This window comes from Hypanus sabinus, chromosome 12 (assembly GCF_030144855.1).
Source record: "Hypanus sabinus isolate sHypSab1 chromosome 12, sHypSab1.hap1, whole genome shotgun sequence".
NCBI classification, from domain to species: domain Eukaryota; kingdom Metazoa; phylum Chordata; class Chondrichthyes; order Myliobatiformes; family Dasyatidae; genus Hypanus; species Hypanus sabinus.
The window spans coordinates 84,155,674-84,174,785 of record NC_082717.1 but is presented as its reverse complement, the minus strand read 5'-3'; the positions used below and the strand labels follow the sequence as shown (position 1 = coordinate 84,174,785).

At 45.1% G+C, this 19,112-nt stretch overlaps 1 protein-coding gene across 12 annotated transcripts in view; it reads right to left on the bottom strand.

The window, feature by feature from the left end:
* The window catches only part of syne1b (spectrin repeat containing, nuclear envelope 1b), a 543,459-nt gene that overhangs the window by 208,112 nt on the left and 316,235 nt on the right, over positions 1-19,112 (bottom strand). For 9 of the 12 annotated variants that reach the window (XM_059986320.1, XM_059986330.1, XM_059986328.1 and 6 more), the window contains 9 exons: positions 18,354-18,476; positions 16,813-16,995; positions 14,728-14,871; positions 12,340-12,522; positions 11,844-11,984; positions 5,983-6,156; positions 2,405-2,566; positions 2,079-2,273; positions 194-367 (listed from right to left, as the gene is read on the bottom strand). In XM_059986320.1, the coding sequence (XP_059842303.1) occupies positions 194-367; positions 2,079-2,273; positions 2,405-2,566; positions 5,983-6,156; positions 11,844-11,984; positions 12,340-12,522; positions 14,728-14,871; positions 16,813-16,995; positions 18,354-18,476 (1,479 nt within the window). The remainder of the gene's footprint in view (positions 1-193; positions 368-2,078; positions 2,274-2,404; positions 2,567-5,982; positions 6,157-11,843; positions 11,985-12,339; positions 12,523-14,727; positions 14,872-16,812; positions 16,996-18,353; positions 18,477-19,112) is intronic. The other 3 variants (XM_059986323.1, XM_059986324.1, XM_059986326.1) reach the window with 3 other exon arrangements.

Below are 19,112 nucleotides of genomic sequence, written 5' to 3'. Positions count from 1 at the left end.
CTCATTAGAATTGCGGCAGTACTTCAAAAGTATTTCCCTGCTTATCATTCACTTTTCTTTGGAGATTGAGGGTTAAATAAAACCCAAGCCATTTTGCTTTTGCAGCAGCTGTGGCAAAGACAACCCAGTTAAACACCTAGACATGATAGGAAAGTAACTCTCTATTATTTGGAGTTCGAGTTTAAGCCAATACCTGACAGTCAATGAGTTGCTCTTCCATGTCCATCTGTTCTTCAGAGACTTTCAGAGCAGAGTTCAAAGCGGCCTTTGTGGTCAGCAGCCAACTGTTTAGCTCATCGGCTTCGCCGTGATACGTTTGAAGGGCTTGTATCTGCCGCTGTTCTTCCACCTGGTCATTCAACCTCTCCTAAAGCAGCAGAGAAGATCCTTTTTATTATCATCAATCCTGCTGGTGTGGGCTGCTTTTACTGGCCCCTACATTCTGCCTTCAAGTGCCCCCCCCCCCCCCACAACCACCAGAGCTGACAGAGTTTGCAGTAATTTCCACTTGAGTTCACTGTCCCATTCCAACAACTAGCTCCATGGTAACATTGATGCTGAAGATAATCTTGAGGAACCTCATCTTGCCAGTCTCAACATTACGTTCAACTGCCCTAAACCACAGCCACTAAGGCCATTATGACCACAGCCACCTTGGCTAAACAGAGGAATACTTTTAGTAACAGACTAAGAGAACCGTGCTGCTCCACAGGCACTATATTCTTACCCCTCGGTCAATAGGCGCTATAAGAAGACAACCTATAGCCAAGGAAGCAATGACTCCCTCCTGCTGGACTGTTTGAGGCAACTTAATTTTTTTATTATTCTTACTTCTCTTCTACTATTTGTATTTCTGTGCACTTGTAATGCTATCATGACACAGTAATTTCCCTTGAAATAAAGCAGCTATCTATTTATTTTCTCACTCAGCAGCTGCTCATGACTCCACTGCACTTCACCATTCATGTGACCCGTTTCTTTGTTTCCTTACCCAAGCCTTAGACCATTTTTGTCTTTCACCGTCATCCCTGTAAACATTTAACCACTTTTAACCATCCATTCCTAAGCATTCTTCCCTTCAATACAGCCTTAATTATTCTTTCCTAAGATAAGCAGGTTGTCCTTGTCTACATAACAGAAAATTTCTTTTAATTTATTCATGGGGGGTGGGGGGAATGAGAGGAAAGAATCCTCGATGTAAAAGAGAATCTGTATTGTATTTTGCTGCCAGACTCCATGAAGGCTTTCCATTCTCTGCAAGGTATTTCAATAACGTAAAGAAATATTCTCCACTTTATCAGGGTGGATGCAATTCCAATAATATGTTGAAGAATCAAGCATCTTACAGGAGAAATCAATCAAGTTTAAATAGTATGCAATCCACCATCTAAACAATTGAACAATTAGCAGACTTTTAATACAGGCACTTGGACATGGCAGGGCTTGGAGAGGTACGCAGTTTTACGTCCATCACCTCCTGTGGCTGCAGTCTACAAAGTAACTGTAAAACCTTCCCACCTCACCCACAATGTCAACTTCCAAGATCCTAACACTCTGTGCCCCTTCCTAAATTATTTTCCTCTCACTGAGAGGTTATTCCCTCAATCTTCCTAAGTTTCTCTCCTTCCAGTTTATACCCAGCCTGTCCTGTTGTCGTGTGCCATTTCAAACAATACTGATCCTTTTGGTCTTATCGGTTACATTTCTTCCCACACTTCATTAAGAGCCATCATTTTAAACTCAGTTTTCAGAGCTTTTATTCTCAAGTCCAGTCTTCATTACCATTGTACCTTTATCACCAGAGTGCTCCAACCATTGCCAAAAGAACAATGCCCACATTTGCTTAGATTACAACCAGAACCTTTTGCATACGCTTGTTACGATCTACAGTCTGGCTCTTGAACCTTCCACCAGCTATCTCACTGTCCTTCTCAGTCCATCACACTTACAGGAGCCCTGTTCCCATTCAGCCCCTTGAAACTGGCACCTCCCTCAGAGGCAGCTTATCACACCACCTGATAAAAACAGAACCCCTCAAAAAAAAAGGTGAGAACGGGCAGAATTCAGCACTGGCAAACCTCCAGAAGTTGTTTCTTTCCCAAGGCTTTCATCTTGATGGTGGCCATGCGCTCCGCCAGGACGGTCAGTGTGGACTGCATGGCCAGCTGGTCAGCAGTGTCGGCATCCACTGTGTCCGATACCAGCTCTTCTGCAAAGCAAATTTGCAGCTCGTTGATCTCATCCTGAAGTGTCATGATCTCCTCCATCAGCCCCTAGGACACACAAACGGCCCAAAGGTGAGTCTCAAAATCCACACTCTTCCAAGCTGAACCCCACTCATTCCTGTAGCAATCTGGAGATAAGCCTCTCGACAGCAGAGTCCATTGACTAATCGGGGACGTACCTGGTGTGCCGCCATCTGGAGGTTATGACTCTTGCCTGTATCGAGCGCCTCACCGAGCTTTCCCTCGATCAGCTCCATCTTGGTTGACACCGACTGCACCGAGTCCTGATACTTCTGCTGCCGCTCAAGGGCCTCGTACAGGGTACGCTGCTTTTCACTGATCTGCAACACAGAGAGGTTTATTTTCACATCACGCACAACACCATCGCTGCATACCGTGGGAGCGGGCATCCTACTGCATCCACTCGTGACCCATTGGACCAGAAGCCTTTCCCAGAAACTGGAGAGTAGTGCAGAAAGCAATGGAGCTGACAGAGTTCTGGGACACAGGTCAAAGGTTCCTGTCAGGTCGGCATCGTTGCTCAGAGGGATATATGCAAGATGTGCTTCTTCTAGCTTAAACTCCAAAATTATTATGAATGTAATGCACAGACATGTAAAACATGCTGAACCTGTAATTGACCGAAAGGTTAAATGACCGCTCTATCCCAATGTGCAATGGGACCCCAGTTGCAGAGACTGCAGCTAAATTTCATTAGGAGTTTGAGGAGATTAGGCTAGTCAAAAACACTATTTAATTTCTACAGATGTACCATTGAGATCATTCTGACTAGTGACCCCACCGTCTGGATTGGAGGGGCCAATGCGCAGGATAGAAAAAAGCTGCAGAGGATTGTAGACTCAGCCAGCCCCATCACAGGCAGCAGCCTCCCCACCACCCAGGACATCTTCAAAATACAATGCCTCAAAAAGGCGGCATCCATCACTAAAGAGCCCACCACCAGGATATGCTCTCTTCTCAGTACTATCGTCAGTCAGGTGGTGGTGCAGGAACTTGAAGGCACGCATTGAGCATTTTAGGGACAGCTTCTTCCCCTCTGCCATTAAATTTCAGAACAGTCCATGAATACTACCTCATTATTTTGCTCTTTTTTGCACTACTTATTGTAAGAAATATGTAAAAAAGTTATAGTTTTGTATATTATAGTGTTACGAATGTGCCACAGCTCTGAGGGGCCGAAGGGTACAAAGTCACCCCCTCCTTTTTGAAAATCGCAAGATCGCTATTAATTCGGGTCTGGGACCCAGGAAATGAGAGAGAATCCACAAGGTTTGGAATGTGTCCTGGCCTCAGCGAAACAAAAACCCCTGATAACAGCTATTGTCTTTTGGAGACAGAATTGTGTATTGAGTACTGTACTATTCATTGAAGCCCCTCAGGGGACGACCAGAGTGGTCTGGTTGAGGGATTGCAACATCCCAACCTGATTGACATCTGAGACCCCGTGAGTAAGGATAAAAGAGGGTCTGGGGAACAACCCCTTTAGACGCACCAGGAGAAACGCTAGAAATCCCGTGACAGCGTTTAATAGCAACAGCTGGTGGGGGGCTCATGTGCGTCCTCCCTTGCCTGGGATTGGCGGGCTCACCACGGAAGAACGGCTTTAGCTAAAGGAGAGGCCACAAGTGAACGGCCATACCAACGAGACTCCAACGGATCGAAATCATAAAAGGAATCGGCAAGTTTTTCTCCCAAACCTCTCTCTCTCTCTCTTTCTCTAACCACTGCAAACCCAGCGGTCCCCAAAGGCTGCAGCCTGCATGAACTGAGTGAACTTTATATTTCCATCGGACAATACATTATCCCCAGACAACGATACAGCGTATTTCTTATTGATTATTATTATACCCGCACTTTTAGATTTAGTATTGACGATGTATATTATCTGTATAATTGCATTGATATTATTTTTGTGTATTTTTACTAATAAATACTGTTAAAAATAGTATCATCAGACTTCAACGGACCTCTCTATCTTTGCTGGTAAGTGACCCAGTTACGGGGTTCGTAACAATAGTGTACTATTGCCTCAAAACTACAAATTTCATAACATACACCAGCGATAATAAACCCAATTCTGATTCTAGGATGAATCATTTAAACAGACTTTAATTTGGAAAGGAAATCCTAAGGTATTTATTTAAAAGACAAATTTATCATCTAGACCTGTGCTATGTGACAATGTTGCCAACACTGCTGTGTCTAGCTTGTTCTTCAACTGGGATATGTAGGTGATATTAGTTTACAAGCTCCTGTATTTATATTATTTTACTTATGAAGTTTAGTCAGAGTTTTAATGACTTCTTTCAAATTTCGGAACTGCTTTTGTGAGCCTCATCTGATTTTCCCATCTGGATAAGTTCTGACTGACTTTGGTGGTGGGGGCGGGGGGCATGTGCAGGCAGAAAATGGCGAGGAACTACCTACAACATCCCCTCTCAGTTCGTGCATCTGCTGCATTATAAGTAACCACACTGGCAAACCAGCTCTCTCTTAGTGTTACAATACTGTCACTCTTCCCGCAAAGGCTTGCTTTCCTCGGGATGCACTCAAGTAGGTAACACCATCATGTAAATCAGAAGGTTAAGATTTCACGTCCCACTAGAGAAATCTGAGTGACATTGTTCAGTCCAATATCCCAGAGCAGTGGTGTGGATGACATGCTTCAGATGAGACAAAAACTAAGGCCCTGGCCCCTGTCAACTGTCTCAATTGAACGTGTAGACCCCCTTGGCAGTTTTCAGTGCAAGATTTCAATGCTACTTAGGCCAATATTTAATCCCACATCCCATAACAGATCATCTGGATAACTGACCCATGCATAAATTGAAACCTTTCGTGACTGCAAGCATTCTACACATGGAATTTTTTTTTCCTTAATCAAAAATAAACCATCATCCATAGCGATTCAGTTAGCAAAACACTCGTAGAAAATGGAACAAAATTCAAATAGCTCTCGGGAGCTTTCCACCTCCCTGAAGGTACTGATAGCTGACTTCCTCAAGTAGTCCAGCCCCTGCTTCTTTTTACTGAGCCGACAGAGAAAGTTAAAAGTGTCAGAGGACTCAGGGTCACACTGAACAGTTACTGTTCCTTCACGGCACAAGGACAACAACTCTGACCCACAGCTCACCTCGAAGAGCACTAGGCTCGCCTGATTCCGGGCTATAGTTGATGTGACTGGCTCATATCCTGTTGTTGCAGACTGGGAGTTTGGATTCAGCTTAAATCAGTTTGGTGGAGATAAGAGTCAAGCTTATCTTTCTACTAAGAGGCACAAGAGAGCAAACTCAACTGGAGCAAGTCAGCAGGTCAGACAGCATCCGTGGAGGGAAATGGACAGCTGACATAATGGATGGAAATCGTTCATCTGGTCTGAAAGCTACAGGTGAGATGGCCAGTGTATATCCTGACCCAAAACATTAATTGTCCATTCCTCTCCACTGCCTGGCCCAGTTTTTCCAGTTTGTATTATTAGCCTGTCATTGACTGCATCGAACAGCTCCATTCACACAGCTTGCACCCTCTGGTCATATCAAAATGACGTGAGTTTAAAGAAAGCAGCACCAGCAGGCCACTATGATGGGCAACAAATGTCCATCCTGCAAAGGGGGCATTCAACAAAAAAACCGATAAAGCTGAAATGCAGGTGGCAATCAGCAGCCTCCACCCTAGCCAGGAATGAGCAAAGGGAACCAGCATGGACAAAGGAGAGAGATAATCTTGCCCGTCTTACCACATTCTTCAGTGTTTCCCAGGATCGTTGAAGGTCGTCGAGCTTGGAAGAGGCCTGGTCTCCCAGCGCAGCCTCGGTGGGTTCCTGCAGGGATGCAGCACTGTTCAAGACCTCGACATCAGGGGCCGCTGTCTGCAAGTCTTCTGCAGACAACGTTGTGTAATAAGCACTATCCTACAAACATAAATGCTTACAAATTGAGACTCACACCTACCGAGGTCAGGGGCAAAGGATTATTATAAACCATATCCACACGTGACTCAGTGCCAGAAAAAAAACAGATCCTACAGACCGTCCCTACATGGATAACTAGCAACATTTATGACACAGGTCATAAGGGTAGGACCTTCACAGTGAACATCAGGGCCCTGGGGAGTGTTGTAGAAAGGAGAAAATTAGGAGCACAAGTGCATAGTTTGCTGAAAGCAGTATTCAGGGCAAAAGGGTGGTAAAGAAGGCATTTTTCACACTGGCCTTCGTCAGTCAGGGCAGTAATGGAAATAGCACATTATAATACAGCTGCACAGGATGTTGGTGAAGATGCACCTAGAGTATTGTGTACAATTTTGGTTACTCTGTTAGAGGAAACATTTCATGAAACACTTCATATGCAAAGAGTGCAGAGACTTAAGAGAATATTGTCAGGACTGAAGAGCCTGAGTTATAGGGAGAGATTGGGCAGGCAGGCCTTCATTCGATGGAATTTGGAAGACTGGAAGGGGTATCTTATAGAGGTGTATCCAATCATGAGGGGCATAGATGGAGTGAATGTACTCAGCCCTTTTCCAAGGGTTGAGAATCAAGAACTAAAAGGGATAAGTTTAGCTTGATATAGGAAAGATTCAAAAGGAAACTGAAGGGTGGTGCATACACAGAACAAGCTGCCAGAGGAAGTGGTCAAAGCAGGTACAATAACAACATTTAATAGACACTTGGGACCGGTACATAAATAGGAATGGTTCAGGAGAACACAGGCAAATGGGATTAGCTCAGGTGGGCATCCTGGTCAGGATGGACAACTTGGGCCGAGGGTGTGCCTCCCTGTTGTATGACTCTGTGACTCCAAGTCTCAATCTTCACATTGCCCAACATGCTACGCTTTACGTCAAGCTCGTAACTACAATCCTTGCTCCCACAAAGCTGCAGTTACTAACAGATCCCCATTCTCTCATTCAGGAATTGGCTTGAATGTTTCGGCTGGAGGATTGGTATAAGCTCCTGATTCCCTCTCTCCTACACTCCACAACCAGAAGGAATTGCATTTTGATAGGGTGACAAGCCTCCTGGTTACATTCTTCCTTTGGAGAACAGTGTGTAGAAATGGCTGGAGTGATGCCATGAAGGCTCCTGCCACATCACTGGCTCATGGTTACCTCTAACTGCCTTTCTTTTACAGCGCTGTGCCCTCAAACTAACCAAATCACAATAAGGAAACAAATGCACCATGCTGAATTAACGATAAGAGAGGGGTAATGTCCTTCCCCAGAGCACTTAGTAGCACTTCTATAGTTATTCTCTTTTGGACAGAGGGGGTGGGACGAGTTCACATGCAGATTGACCCGGGCAAATTCATCCTGTGGTCTTTAAACTGCCTTATTAATACCTGTTGGACAACCCTCCCCAAAACCCCAAATTCAGTGATACTCAGCGATCATTTCTCACCGTCTGTCTGTGGTTACTGCACATCAGGACCGAGCATGGGACCTAAAGGTTGCATCTGAAACACCCAAGCAGATACTCATGTAAATGTGGTGGTCCAAGTGATTGTGCGGGCACCAAGGCAACTCCGGTTTTCTGACCTTCATTCCTCATTGGCATCACTCCACACTAGACAGGGATGTGCTTGCTTCACCTCTTAACAGTCCTCTACTATAACGTGGCCCCCTCTTCTTCTCATTGTATACTTGGGATCAAGCTGAACTTCTAACTCCGTATCTGCTCCCTCACCATTATCCATCTCTGTAACACCACTATTCTCCATACCACAGCTCATTTACTTCCAAAGTTCTCATCCCTGCCTATACTATCTCAGGACTTAACGAGCTCAAAGTTCTCCAGATGAACAGCATATCTTGATTCGTCTGTGAAACTGAACTCACCCACAGCTGCTGCCATAACCTATCTCCTCTGCTTGTGAACTGCCAAGTTCCCTAGCAGGCAGCTCCTCTAGCAAAGAAAATCACTTCCTTGCTTGTAGGTCTCTCCATGCCTCAAACCACACTAGCTCCATAATCTCCTCTCTAATGTTCTCTACTTTTTGTTACTCCACCACTGGCCAGACCATGTTCCCGAGATTCCTTCCATTAAACACTCCTCCACCTGCTCTCTTCTTGCAGCTCTTACTTTGACCAAGTTTTCATCCACCTGTCCTAATATCTTCTTCAGTTCACAGTCACAAGGTGAAGGACCTCGACAACCTCTCCACTGTTAAATGGTATTATTCCAATTGTAGATTGTTATGGTCAGGGCACTTCCCAAAGAAGGAAAGAGGCAGCTTTGTTTAAACTGTTGTTACCCGCATGACCGAGATGGCACAGAGTAGATGCCAGGTCTGATGCCATCATGCAAGGTCAATACCTGAGGCTTCAACTTGTGTTTATTGCCTCCTGAGACAAAGCCAATGAGGAGCTCTCTGAAAATATCATGATGTAGCTCAACCATGGCCAAGACAGCTGGCAACACTGACTATCCATCCCTATATATTAACAGTGTGCCCATCAGACCCAGAAAAATCAGGGTAAAGTAAAAATATCTATAGAAAATAGATCGATGTACCTTGCTGAGTAACATAATGGATCAGTTAACGCAGTGGAGGAGTTGCCTACTGTTAGTGGTTAACTGTCTAAACAACAGAAATATTAGTAGAAGAGTAGTATGCTGAAGGGATGGATTCAATGGACAAGTTATAGCACCAGCTGGAGTGATGGATGAGGATTAGAGAAGCAGACCAAAAGGTGAACTGGCATTGGACTTTTCTGGCAGAATTAGGAGACTAGACGTACACACTGCAATAGATGAAACATGGGACCAGAGAGGAGGCTTATTAGATGAGTTAGCAAACTGAGTGATTGGGCAATTAGCCAATGATTTTGCATTTCTGGAGAATCTGTCAAGAACATGAGCTTCAGAGTGGGCCAGCATTTAATTGCCCATCACCAGTTGCCCTTCAGAAGGTGGTGGTGGTGAGCTTCCTCCTTCAACAACTGCAGTCCACGTGTGGGTATAATTAAAATATTATTAGAGACGGAGCTCTGGGATTTTGACCCCGTTATGGTGAAGTAACAGCAATACATTTCCAAGTCAGGATGGTATGTGGCTTGGAGGGCAGCTTCTGGGTGATGGTCCTCAAACACTTTTTCTTTTCCTGCCTTTCTAAATGGTAGGTGCTGTCCAGGGGGCCTTGGTGAGTTATGCAGATGCTACGCGCTGCTGCTACCATACATCAGTGGTGGACTGAGTGAATGGGGTGCATACCAGGTGAGCTGCTAAGTTCTGGATGATCTCAAGCTTCTTGAGCATTCTTGAAGCTGCACTCAACCGGCAGAGAGAACACTATTATACTCCCATCTGTCCATCACAGACATGGTGGAGAGGATTTGGGGAGTTAAGAGGCAGTTTCTCGCCACAGGAATCTTAGCCTCATGCCTGCTCTTGTAGCCACGGTGTATGGCTGCTCCAGATCAGTTTCTGGTCAATGGTAAGACCCAGGATATTGATAGTGGGGAGTTCTGTGACAGTTACGCCACTGAATGCCAGGGGTGATACTGGATTTTCTATGGCTGGACATTGTCGTTGCTTGGCATTTGGAGGGCACAAAAGTAAATTACCATCTATCAGACTGAACTTGGTTATTGTGACATTTCAGTGAATTGTTTCATTATCTGAGATGTCACAAGTGATCCTGATCATTGTCCAGTCTTCAGCAAACATTCCTGCTTCCACTATTATAACTGAAGATGGTTTTGTCTATGACACTAAACTAGAGATAATGGTGCTAGAAAGTTTGTGAACCCTGTCGAATTTTCTCTATTTCTGCATAAATGTGACCTAAAATGTGATCAGATCTTCACACGGGTACTAAAACTAGACAAATGGAACCCAATAAAAAAATCTTCATATTTGTTAGTTTATTTATTGAGAAAAAGATCCAATGTTGCATGCACTTTTTGGAAACAGTATGTGAACTTCTGCTTTCAGTAACTGGTGTGACCCCCCCCCCCCCTTACAGCAATTAACTTCAATCAAATGTTTCTGCAAACTGTTGATCAGTCTTGGACATCAGCCTGGAGGAATTTTAGGCCATTCCTCTTGCTGCATAAACTGCTTGCTGCAGGTCCTTCCACAACATTTCTTTAGGATTAAGTTCTGAACTTTGACTCACCCATTCCAAAACATAATTTTCTTCTTTTTAAACCATTCTGTCATTGATTTACTCATCTTTTAGATCATTGTCTTGTTGCATCATCCAACTTCTATTAAGCTTCGAGTGATGGACTGCTACCCCGACATTCTCCTGTAAAATGCCTTGATACAATTTTGAATTAATTGCTTCCTCAACGATCGCAAGCTGTCCTGGCCCCGAGGCAGCAAAGCAGCTCAAACTATGATGCTCCTTCCACCATGCTTCGTAGTTGGGATGAGGTTTTGGTGTTGGTGTGCAGTGCCATTGTTTCCTCCAAACATAGCAACGTGCATTTCTGCCAAAAGATTCAACTTTTGTTTCATCTGTCCACAGAACAATGCTCAGGAGCGTTATCGAACACCAGGTGGTCTTTTACAAACTTGAGATGTGCAGCAATATGCTTTTTTGGAGAGCAGAGATTTTCTCAGTGGTATCCATCCATGAACACCATTCTTCTTCTGTGTTTTCCTTATAGTGGACACATGAACAGAGGCTTGAGCTATTATTTAGCTGTTATGCTATTGGTGTGGTGCCCACTCTGAGGGAGAGTAGCAACGGTACCGAGTTTCCTGCATTTTACACAATTTATTTTACTGTGGACTGATGAACATTCAGGTCTTTAGAAATGCTTTTGTAACCTTTTCCAGCTTCATGCATCTCTACAAATCTTCTTCTAAGGTCCTCTGAAAGTTGTTTTGATCGAGGCATGGTGCACGTAAACAGATGTTTCTTGAGAGGCGCAGGCTCTGTCAGTATCCTGACCTGGTGTGTCTTTTTTTTTGAAAATAGGGCAGGGCACCTCTACAACCCAGATGCCAATCTCATCTCATCGATTGGAACACCAGACTCCAAACCACTTCTGTGGAAGGCATCACCCCAGAGGTTCACATACTTTTTCCAACAAATATGTGTAATATTCACCCATTTTTCTCAATATGTAAATGAACAAGTATAATATTTGTGTTATTTATTTAATCGGGTTCTCTTTATCTAATTTTAGGACGTGTGAAGATGTGATCACATTTATGCAGAAATAGAGAACATTCTACAGAATTTTTTTTTAGCACCACTGTACTCCAGAGTACTGAGGCAGGCTTTTGCCCCAAAGCATGAAGAAGTCCTTCCCCCCCCCCACCCCCAGGGCTGAGAAGATGCGTCTAAACCACTGAACTCCTCTGGCAAATAGTTAGTTACTCCAAATTCCAGCACCTGCAGTCTCTCCTTTCTGCCACAAAGATGTCTTGTGAATGTCATTGACATACATTAAGTTCATCAACCCAGGATTTCACTTACACCTGGTATTAACCACCTCATTTGGAGGAGATTGAGGACCAAAGTGCTAACAATTACCATTGGGAACAACTGAATTCCACTTTCCTACGTTATGTCGGAGTAAATGGGGTGTCTAACTCGGGGTCAGGCATGTCATGAGGACGAAGGATTGAGCAGAAGGTAGTACCTGGTTAACAGACACATCAGCATTAGCCACAGGTGAGGGAGAGCGACAAGCTGTCGGTGAGGAGAGCTCGCTGTTGGTCCCCTCTTCCCCAGACTCCTCTGTGACAGGTGAGAGGAGGGTGTGACAGCGCCCGGCTGTCATCTGATACAAGCCGGGCAGAAGAGAGAGAGAGGAAGAGAAATCAGAATGAAAGTTACACATGATCACACAGTAAAGCACAAACTATTGAAAACATTACAACCTCCCTCCAGCGACGTGAAGTTAAAAAAAACACTGAAGGCAGTAACACAGGAAGACACACGCCCACCCCAGTGCCAGGACTCCGTGACTGTAAAAATCCACCGGGGAGGGAGCATGCCAACGCGAGAGGGATAACTCGCAAGCGACCAACAGAGAGATCCGACAGTTTATCAGAGCGGGAGAGCGGGCGATGACTAACGTTTGAATTTGCAACCACTGCGCGCATTGCTGACGGGGAGAGTTTAGCAAAGCCTACCATGACAACGGAAGGGTGGGCTGAGTGTGCCGGCAGGGGCTCTCCATCCAGCTCCTCCAGCCCCTCCACCTCGGTCACCGTCAGCAGCATGGTGGTGTGCTTCGCCTTCATAGTTAACATCTTGCACTTGGTGTTCAGCGCCGCTATCTGCTCCTGGTAGCCTTTGATTTTCTGCGCGAAGTCCTGTCGAGGGAGGGGGGAGGTTATCAAAGAGATTTAGAAAGCCGCTCGGACACGCAACGCGCTCAGCTCCTCCTCTTTTTCTCTCCCTTACAATGAACATGTCTGAAGCCGCTGGGCCCCGCCTGCAGGATGGGGGTGGGGGTGGGCAGCCCAGGAGCTAACAACACAACCTCTAAAGGCAATCTGCACGGCACAAACAGGAAATAATTTGAGTAATCTCTAACCATCACCCATTCCCCCTTTCAGAGAAGGCGTCCCAACGCTAGCGGCGCATGGGGCACAGTCAGGTGCTTTACCCTTTGTGCTGGAAGGGGAGACAGATGGTTGTAGCTGGAAAACAACGGGTCACATGTTTGGGATGTTAGCTCTCCGCTCGGAGGCGGTCAGAAGCCGAGAGGGGCTCAAGGCTGGTGCGGTCCACTACAAACGCCACGTCGCCGCCCGAGTTGGCAGGTCCCGGGTGCAGCGGACTCGCCGGAGCAATGGGTTTGATGCAGCGGGGCCGGCGGCCGGCGCTCCCCCCACCGTGAATCAATGGTGGAAAACGCAGCCTCAATGGTGAGCGGACGGAAGCAGAGTGAAATTTCCCCGGAGGAAGGAGACTCGTTCCGCTTCACTTTGGTCTATCAATCTGCACCGGATGGAAGCTCGGCAGCACCACGGTGGTGCGAGAAACCGGCTCCTGCAACCGTTGTCTCCAAACTACTGCACTCGTTTTGTACTCCGACTTATTAACCCGGATCCCGGAGTCAGAAGCGATTACATCTGTAAACCGCAGATTTCTACGGGCTTTTGCACCGTGTCTCTCGATTTAGATCGGTGCAGCGCTCCCTACTCAGATCAGCAACTGCGTCTCGTTCAGCCATTGAAATAAACAAGCAGGGCAAACCATAGTAGGGTAAAAAAATTAACTTGTCAAACAAACGAGTTTCTTTCTCAAAGCATAATCGGAACCGTGAGCTCCGTTCCACCCCCCGTCCAGATACATCCTAACATGCTGAGTATGAAACACTCGGCTGTTAGTTCAAATTCCCAACAGTAACAAGGGTTTTGTTTTGCTCGGTGGACAGAAAAAGGGAATAAAAATTGAAATGAAGTAAACACCTCATAACCTACAGAAATAATTAATTTGTTTTTCTAATTCATCCGATTTTTTTAATTTCCAAAAATAACAAATCTAAGGGAATACAATCCCGTGCTTTATAATATTAAGCACCAGAGATACTCTGGAAATAACTAAATCCCTGCATTAAATAGCGAGCGCGGACAGGACTTTTCTGGTAGGCAATTAAAGCAATTTCGCACTTCAATAATGCGGTGAAATGAGTGACGTTGTTCACAACACATCGCCGTGACCGCAGAGATCTTGAGCAGTAAATTATGGTCACGGGGAGGGCGGTCCAAGATAACTTCTGAGGTGTCGGGCTTGGCTGCTGTTTGCCTTGATAACCTATCTATTCAGCCAGGCACACGGGTAAGTTTACATCGGGCATGGAATTGAAAATAGAAAACCCATTTCAGGTATAGAAAATGAAATAAATGGAAAGGTTGGCAAGTAAAGAATCAGATATACATAAAATTAAGCCTCCACAAATGTTTAAAACTTAAGATTTTGAATGCAAGTAAATTTTCACTATTAGGCAAGATTGCTTTATAGTAAATAAGACTAATAAGCAATGAAATTAATTTCAATTGGAATGAACTTAACCCCAAGGTGTACAAGTATCACAATGTAATGTCGCTTTGTATATTTTAATAGTAAATCTATCAGTATCTGACACAGAACTCAGGAAATTTGTGTCTGATTTTACATTCCATCTGTCCCGGTTAATATGCTTGACTGGTGAAGGACTCTCTCTGTGTGGATGCCGCCTGGCCTGCTGAGTATTTCTATGGAAGGCAGGCATGTGGGCTTAGACATGTTTAACCCTTTCAAAGAGGGTGCACTGCTGACAGGCAAAATGGCTGCCTCGTGTTGCAGTTTCCGTGTCTCCATCTGATTGATTAATAATCATGAGATATTCCTGTGCATAAAATGATTCTAGAAAAGCTGGCTTTGTTTCAAAAACACGACTGATAGCCTCTCTGGGACATCCACAGCACCTGGTGTACACCTGTCCTGCCTTTCTTTGATGCAGTGTGGTAAACTGCAGGCTTTTTAAGTACTGCCGAACTGTCCTTTGGTACTGAATGATGTGCAGTTACCTCATGCCTGGTGATTTGGGCCTGCAGCTGCTGAATGTTGCTGGTAGACACAGGCCTTTCCTGGATCTCGCGGTACGCCCTTTCAATCAGCTGTTGGAGGTGCCTCATCTCCTGTTCGTACTGCTCATACTGAATTACTGCCTCCTGCGGCACAAAGTTAAACACCAAATAATTGCTTTATCATTTGGCAAACTTTCTCGAGTTGCTAAGGCAAAGTACACATCTTAAACATTTCAATTCTGTTCTCGTGGAAATCAAACCCAGGGTGGAAATAACAAATAATTGAGGGTGTAGATTTAAGTGAAGAGAGGGAAAAGTTTAAAGGAGAATTACGTGATGGCCGTAGCACATCAGTACAATCACAAAGAAAGGACGGTGGTTTCTTAGGAGATTAAGCAGGTTTAGCTTGGCACCAAACATAGCTGTATTGTTGAAAGTGTCGTGACTGGTTGAATCATGGTTTGATACACCAGTTAGAGTATCTAGGAACATAAGAAATTGCAGAGAGTAGTGGACTCTGCCTAATGCATAATGGAAACAACCCTCCCCATCACTGGTAGCACATACAGGAGGTGGAGCTTCAAGAAGGCAATATCTATCATCAAAGATCCCCACAACCCAGCCCGTGCCATCCTCTCACTGCTACCATCAGCGAGAGGCACAAAGGCTTGAAGTCCCACACCATCAGGTTCAAGTACAATGACTTCCCTTTAACCGTTCAGTTCTCGAACCAACCACCAATACCCTAATCACTACCATTTAGCAACGCTGTGACCACTTTGGACTAAAATGGACTTCCCTTTTGTTCTAACTCTTTCTCATAAAAATTGTTATAGTTTAAATTATTCTTGTGAATGCTACTTCTTACAATGCTATGTGCCTGTGATGTCGCAAATAAACTTTTGTGCAAGATGACATTAATCTTGACCTTAACTGTTGACTTTGATGCCATGGGAAATGGTGGAAGCAGATATAATAGCAGCCTTCAATAGGAATTCAGACAGGCACATGGCATCATAAGAAGTCATGTAAGAAGTAACAAGCCTGTTCCTGTTCCATGCTCACTTCTGACTGAAACTGCAAGAGTAGCTTTTATTTAACTGAACACTCATATCTCTCTTTTTCCTCACAGCCATTTGTGTAGGAAGCTGGGAGAGAGAGTTTTTTCAAGCAAAGGACACAGTGCATTGAGGTTAAGTTGTCCATTTTTAAGTGATCATCCCTGTGATGTGAGTGTTGTTGAAAAGGCCAGCATTTATTGCTTGTTTTTTTTTTACACACACACAGTGGTAGGTGCTCAGAAAGCACTCCAGGGGAGATGATGGAAGCAGACACCGTAGCAACCTATACGGGACATTTGGACAGGCTCACGAGCAAAACTGAAAGGAGGAATATAAATTGTTATTATAGGGGAATATAGAAAAGGAAATAGATATATACTGTCCAATCACAAACAAGATGTCCTGATGAAGGGTCTTGACCCGAAACACCGACTGTTTACTCCTTTCCATAGATACTGCCTGGCCTGTTGAGTTCCTCCGGCATTTTGTGTGTGTTGCTCGGATATATACTGCAACTATTTGAGAAAGTGGTGGTGAGCCTTAATAAGACAGCAAAAATGGAACGGAAACTGCTGATCTGGAAAGGGGTCAGGCAGCATCTGTGCAAAGAAAAATACAGTTAACCCTCCGGGTCTGAGCCCCTCTGTCAGATCCTCGGACCTGATCCACTCACTCTGTTCCTCTCGCCACAGATGCTGCCCGACCTGCTGGAATGTTTCCAGCCTTTTACTTCCTACATCACATCACTGTAACTACCAGAGTGTGTGATGAAGGGCACTGACCCATTCCACTCTGGAGTGGCGTAACTCTGTCCTCAGGTTGCTGCTGAAGCCGTCACAGTGAGTACCTGCGGCGTAGCCACTGTGCCTCAGTGGGGATGGGTGGGAGCAGTGACAAGTCATGGAACAAGCTGCGTTACCAAGTTACATCGCTCACCCACCCCTGCAGCCCCAACTTTCCACCTGCTCCGAGCGACTTGCGACCGCGTCACTGTGGGCTTTGGCCGCGCCCGACTCAAGCCTACCTGTAGGATGTTGCACTGCTGGATGGCAGTGTGTTGCAGACGACTGGCTTCCTCCTGCAGCTTCAGCGCAGTCTGGCAGATGGGCAGATTGGTGACTATTTCTTCTGGAATTCGCAGGGCAGCCTGATGTTTCTGCACAGCCTGTACCTTCTGCTTGAACCCCTCCATGTCAGCCAGCAACCTCTAGCCAGACAGAAACCACACCGTCAGTCTGAACAACACCTGAATGATCTGTTGGGCTCAGATCGAAAGATAAGTCAGAATTACTGGGGAGGGCAGGGACTGCAGAATGGGAGATGGGAGCTTTACACAGATCTAGGATGAAGCTGGATTCCACTGGGATTCCATCCCCTTCACAGGTGTATCGAAGGGGTTTGATGCCCATCTAGCTTCACTCAGCTTCAAAAAAAGTGATTTTGGACATTGTTGGGTAGGGACAGAGTTCCCAAAGAATCCTGAAAATTACTGTTCAGTAAACCCCCGTAAAAACTGCAGAACTTGCAACTGGGCAGAATCTTGGAAACTCTGTAGGATAAAAGTAATCATTAGCAGTGTGGATTGGTCTCCCCCCCCCCCCCCCAAGCCTGATCTACAGTGCCACACTAGTATTCATGATAGCACCCTTGGCCATGAATGGATCCCATTCGCCGGGATCTGAGGCAATTTGCTTCTTAGGACTTCTACCCCACCACAGAAACTGATGGAGCTGAATCATTAAGGATATTGGGATTTGTGGGTTTATACTGGGGGGTGGGGGGTGTATATAGTAACATACAGTTACGGCATGGTTCTATGCCAAAGAAACTGTAGGTGCTTTGGCCCTACAGACTGTGGAAGTCCTATCGAATACAAAGCAGCCTTGATGACTGAGTGTTGGGCATACGCTGAAAACAGTCAAAGTTGTCTCAGCTGGTATAATATTTTGGTGCATATAAAAATTGCTGAACTCAAGTCTCAAGGGGGAGACTGTCTTTGGTAAGGAACCTTAAGTCAGGTAGTGAGATGAGGAATTGTAGGGTAGTTTTCCTGCGAGCAGGACCCCTGGAAAGGATTTTATAGCAAATGAAAACAACAAAATAAAACTGCAGGTGCAGGGAATCTGAAATAAAAGTAGAACATTCAGGTCACACAGCATCTGCAGAAGGAAATGCAGGGTGAGCACTTCAAGTCAATAACCCTTGGGTGTTCAACCTAAAGTGCTGGCTTTCTTGCTCTTTCTGCAGAGGCTGGCTTGCTTGGTGTTTGCAAAGATTTCACAATGGGGAATTTTGACTCGATAGATGGTTTTTGGAATTTTCCTGCTGGGAACATAAATTGCCAAAACAAATAAAAATGAATAGATAAGAGGAATTCTTTTAGGCAGCAGTGGGTAACCTGAAATGATGATGGAAGCAGAATCAAATAAATTTCAGCGCGAATTGAAAGGACAATTTACCGAGAGGGCTGTGGTGTAAGAGCAGGGTCATGGGATGAACTGGATCACTCTTTTAAATAACCCCCTCACAAGCATAAGTTCAAATGGCGCTTTCTATATCCGGTACCTGTCTTTGGAAGAGTTGCTCCTTAAGACACAGGCGAGCGAGCTCAGGAGAAGTCAAAGTCACTTGTGCCTGCTTCACCATTGCTTGCAGACTCTTCACCTCGGTCTCAAACTGTTCCATATCCTGTGGGGTACACAAATTAGCACAATGTATGTCACTTGGCCATTGCTTCTCAGTTTGCAGTGATGCATTTTCACTGCAGACTTAGTCCTTCCCAACATTGTTTGATAGAGAGCAGTGTCGTTAATCTCATCTGAAAAACATGGGAGGGGTGTGGGACAAGTGGCAGAGAAGGAATGCCAGGGGTGGTGGGGGTTGGCACCAGTGCAGACACACCCAGCCCTGAGACACCAGGCAAGGTCATTTGATTCCAAGCAATTGGTTTATTGATCATTACAGGATGTCTCTCAGGTGCTTCCCTCTCCCTTCCCCTTTTCCCGAGCGTGATTTCCCTCTCCCTGAACCCTTCCCACTCTCAGTCCACAATAGAGACCTGTATCAGAATTAGGTTTACCGTCATTCACATGTCATGAAATTTGCTTTTTTTGTGGCAGCAATACAGTGCAATACATAAAATTCCTACAGTACTGTGCAAAAGTCTCAAGCATTTAGCTACACACATATATATTTGATTGATTGTGTGTGTGTGTGTGTGTGTGAGAGAGATATGTTTCTTTTTCCCATTTCAACCCATAACGTCTGCACTTCTCTAGTTCTACTGTCTAATGTGCACACAACATCTTCCACTAGTTCCACATG